General features: G+C 56.2%; 1 protein-coding gene across 1 annotated transcript in view; it reads right to left on the reverse strand.

Annotated features, from left to right (window-relative positions):
• The window catches only part of FAM72A (family with sequence similarity 72 member A), a 5,506-nt gene extending 2,266 nt beyond the window's left edge, over window positions 1-3,240 (reverse strand). Inside the window, exons 1-3 of the mRNA XM_039699387.1 lie at window positions 2,954-3,240; window positions 2,053-2,130; window positions 735-859 (exon numbers count right to left, since the gene is read on the reverse strand). Of these exons, the coding sequence (XP_039555321.1) occupies window positions 735-859; window positions 2,053-2,130; window positions 2,954-3,102 (352 nt within the window). The 5' untranslated portion in view covers window positions 3,103-3,240. The remainder of the gene's footprint in view (window positions 1-734; window positions 860-2,052; window positions 2,131-2,953) is intronic.
• Window positions 3,241-3,817: the final 577 nt, after the last annotated feature.

A 3,817-nucleotide genomic window follows, 5' to 3' on the forward strand; every position in this document is an offset into this window, starting at 1 on the left:
GAAGGGAAGGGAAGGGAAGGGAAGGGAAGGGAAGGGAAGGGAAGGGAAGGGAAGGTGTGCTCATCACCTCCCTGGTTTGAGAGGAAGGGAGGAGGTGTTCATCACCTCCCTGGTTTGGATGGAAGACGAGGGAAGGTGCTCTTATCACCTCCCTGGTTTTCAGAAGAAGGGAAGGTGTGCTCATCACCCCCTTGGTTTGAGGAAGGGAAGGGGTGTTCATCACCTCTATGGTTTGAGAGGAAGGAAATCATCCTCATCCTCATCCGGAGGAGGCAACGAGGCTGGTGATGGGTTTGGAACACAAAAACCTTCTGAGGAACCCCTGAGGGAGCTGGGGGTGTTCACCTGGAGAAAAGGAGACTCAGGGCTGCTCCTCACCCTGCAGAGCTCCTGCAAGGTGCCTGTGCTCAGCTGGGGCTGGGCTCTGTCTGCAGGCACTGACACAACCAGAGCACACAGCCTGCAGCTGCACCAAGGGAAATTCAGGCTGGGTATCAGGGAAAAGCTTTTTACAGAAAGGTGATGAAGTTCTGGGATGGCTGCAGGGGAGGTGGTGCAGTCACCATCCCTGGTGTGTTTAACAAAGCCTGGATGTGGCACTGGGGGCCAGGGTGCAGTTGAGGGGTTGGGGCTGGGCTGGACTCGATGATCTTTGAGGTCTCTCCCAACCTGGTCATTCTGTGGTGGGGGATGAGGATTTTAGGGAAAGGGAAGGAAGCCAAGGTGTCCCTCACCAGAAGGGTCCAGCCTGGTGATGCCAAACACTGCCTGGCTGTGGAACATCCAGAGGTGGCCGTTGTTGCAGGACAGCAGGCAGGGCTTGCAGGGACAGATCACGTGGTAGCCAACCACATTCCCACTGGAAAGGCAAAGGAAAGAGTGAGCCTGGAGAAAAGGTGGATCTTGGTGGCTTTTTGCAGCTCCAGTTGAAGAGCCCCAGTGCCAGAGCATTATGTAATGCTGGTGTTTTGATAGAGTTAAGAGACGGGGTGAAACAAGTATCTTAAATATTTAGGGAACACCTGTTGGGAGTTACAGAATATCTGAGTTTTAGATCTTTGGCACGCAGAGGAGCGTTTAGTAACCTAAATTGTGTAACCCAGATTAGTTTACATACCAGCAAATGCTGGTGGGGTTCTTTATTTGTTTTCATTTGGAAGGGCAGTGATTCCAGCCAGCAGAGAAGTTCCTCACACCCAAAATCCACCTGTACACAAGCACAGGAGGCTACCAGCAGCAGGAGCGATGAAATGAGAATTATGGAATGGTTTGGGATGGAAAGGACCTTAAATCTCATTGAGTTCCACCCCCTGCCACGGGCAGGGACATCTTCCACTGTCCCAGGGTGCTCCAGCCTGGCCCTGGACACTTCAGGGATGGGGATGGGGCAGCCACAGCTTCTCTGGGCCAGATTATTGATCTTTATCAACTCCCCTAGACTGAAACCATAACAACCATTTATCCATTTTTATGTGCTCCAATGAGATATTTCTGTTTTTCTACTTCTATCTAAAAACCAAAATATTGTGTCCCTATCACAACCCTCCCCAGTTCAAATCCAAGAAAGGTAAAAATCTTGATCAGGGAGCTGAAAGAATTCTCTCAGATAACTGTGAGCTATTTGAGAGTTGTTGTTTTCACCCTTAAATATCAGGCATTAATAAGGAGGATAAAAGAACTCCAAGAACTTCAGCGACAGCATGTTCCATCTGCTCCCAACAACCCAATCTGCCAAGAGGATGTTCTATTAATTAGAGTATGAGTAACTGCTTCTTGCTGGGGCCTTATTCACAGAGAAATCTCAGTGTTGAGGCACACATTTCATCGGGCAGGTGGCACACAAGCTTGCAGGAGAGTCAGCCTCCTGAAAATACCGTCACATTTCCACTGGGCACTCACAGAAACACCCTTGCTCAGGCCGAGTTTCTCCCCAGCAGCATTAAATTTGCTCCAGGGAAGGCAAGCTGTTCCTTCAGCTCCTGTGCTGCAGGAGGTGACAGCGAGGAGGGGACCCGGGGCTGGGACAGTCAGGGACACCAGCTGCGAGCTCACCACTTCAAACAGGCGATGTTCTTCAGCTTGCACCTGCAGATCTCAGTGAAGTAGCAGCTCCCGATGAAATCCACGGTTCTGCAGGGAGGAAATGTACACAAGCGTGGAGCTGCGGTGATCACGGCCTCAGGGTCACAGTAACACCGGGCTGAAGTCACCACAAAGCCATGCTGCCATTGGTTTAAACCTCAGGTTGGAGTCACAGCAAGGTGATGCTGCCATTGGTCCTGGCTGGTTTAAACCACAGGGTTCTGCTTTCTTTTTGACTCTCAGCCCCACTCATATGGAAACTTTACTAAGAGACGCACGTGACAGTGCATGAGTATCAAAAATCCTCTTAAAATAGCCCAGAAAAGCAGAGTTTGCCTCGTGCTCAGGGGCTCTATGTGGCACTGTCACTCAGGGCCCTGATTTGGGACACTGCTGCCAAATCCCAGCTCAGAAACAGAGCAATACCTCAGGGGTGTTTAAACCCAAACCTGTGATTCCTTATCTCCTCTCCAGCCCATACTTTCTGATTACCATGTCGTTTCACAACCTGATTTCCTTACTATTCAAATCTGGCTATGGGAAAGCAGCGCTGAGCCGAACCGGGGGAGAGTGCTGGCAGCAGTGACAGATCAGGTTTGTTCTGTTTGCGGGCCTTTATTCCAAATTCTAATCCTCGCTCCACGGGAGGAGCCTCCCGTGCCTGCCGAGCCCGTGCCATCCCTAAATAAAAATCAGAGTTCGGGTTTGCCCTGCACACCCTCGTTTTTTGTGTTTTGCCGCGGATTCCCGGGGCTGGGGGTGCAGGGATGGGGTGACCGTGCTCCGGGAGCCGTTCCCCGGTGACAGCGGGCTCCGGGGCTGGCAGCCCCCCGTGCCCCGGTGGGACCCCCCGCCCGCTGCCGGCGCTTACCCCGAGGGCGGGATGTCGGTGGAGTAGAGGTCGGTGTCGGTGTCGGCCAGCAGCACGGCCCGCATCCCGCGGGAGCTCAGCACCTGCCGGCAGAACCGGCAGCACAGCACGCTCACGGAGCGCTCCTCGAACGGGCCGCCGCCGGACATGGGGCGGGCTCGCTCCGGTACCGACCCCGGCCCGGTCCTGATCTGTCCCTGTCCCGATCCTGGCCCGGTCCAGGTCCTGATCCTGTTCCGGTCCTGTCCTAGTGAGTCCCGCTCCGGTCCGATCCTGTCCTTGTCCCGGTCCCGTCCTGTCCTTGTCCCGGTCCCGATCCGGTCCCTGTCCCGGGATCGATCCCTGTCTCTGTCCCGGTCCTGTCCCTGTCCCGGACCCGGTCCCGGTCCCGATTCTGTCCCGGTCCCGGTCCTGTCCCTGTCCTGTCCCGGTCCCGGTCCCGGTCCTGTCCCGGTCCGGCACCAACGGCCACGCTCCCACCTGTCAGTTTGAATTCCCGACCGCGCCCTCCCATTGGGCGCCGCAGGCCACGCCCACCCTCATTGAAAAAATCCGGTGGCACCACCCCTCCCTCCTGGCTATTGGTAGAAAGGCGCGCCGTGCCTAGATTCTATTGGTCAAATATGCTGTCACTCACACTCTCGTCCCTCCTCTGCGGCGCGCTCCGCCGGCGGGGCGGTGCCACGGGCGCCAAGCGGCGGGAAGAGGGGGCGGGCTCATCTTGGGGACGGCAAACTCTGATTGGTTGTGCCGCCCGTCGCTCACGGCCAGCGCTCCGCGCCCATTGGCCGAGGCGCTGGGCGGGGCGGGGCGGTGGCGGGCCGGTTCGGGGGACCGGGCGGCGGGCGCCAGCGGCCGGAGGAC

This window comes from Passer montanus, unplaced genomic scaffold, assembly GCF_014805655.1.
Source record: "Passer montanus isolate IOZ18808 unplaced genomic scaffold, ASM1480565v1 scaffold132, whole genome shotgun sequence".
In the NCBI taxonomy this organism is placed as follows: Eukaryota; Metazoa; Chordata; class Aves; order Passeriformes; family Passeridae; genus Passer; species Passer montanus.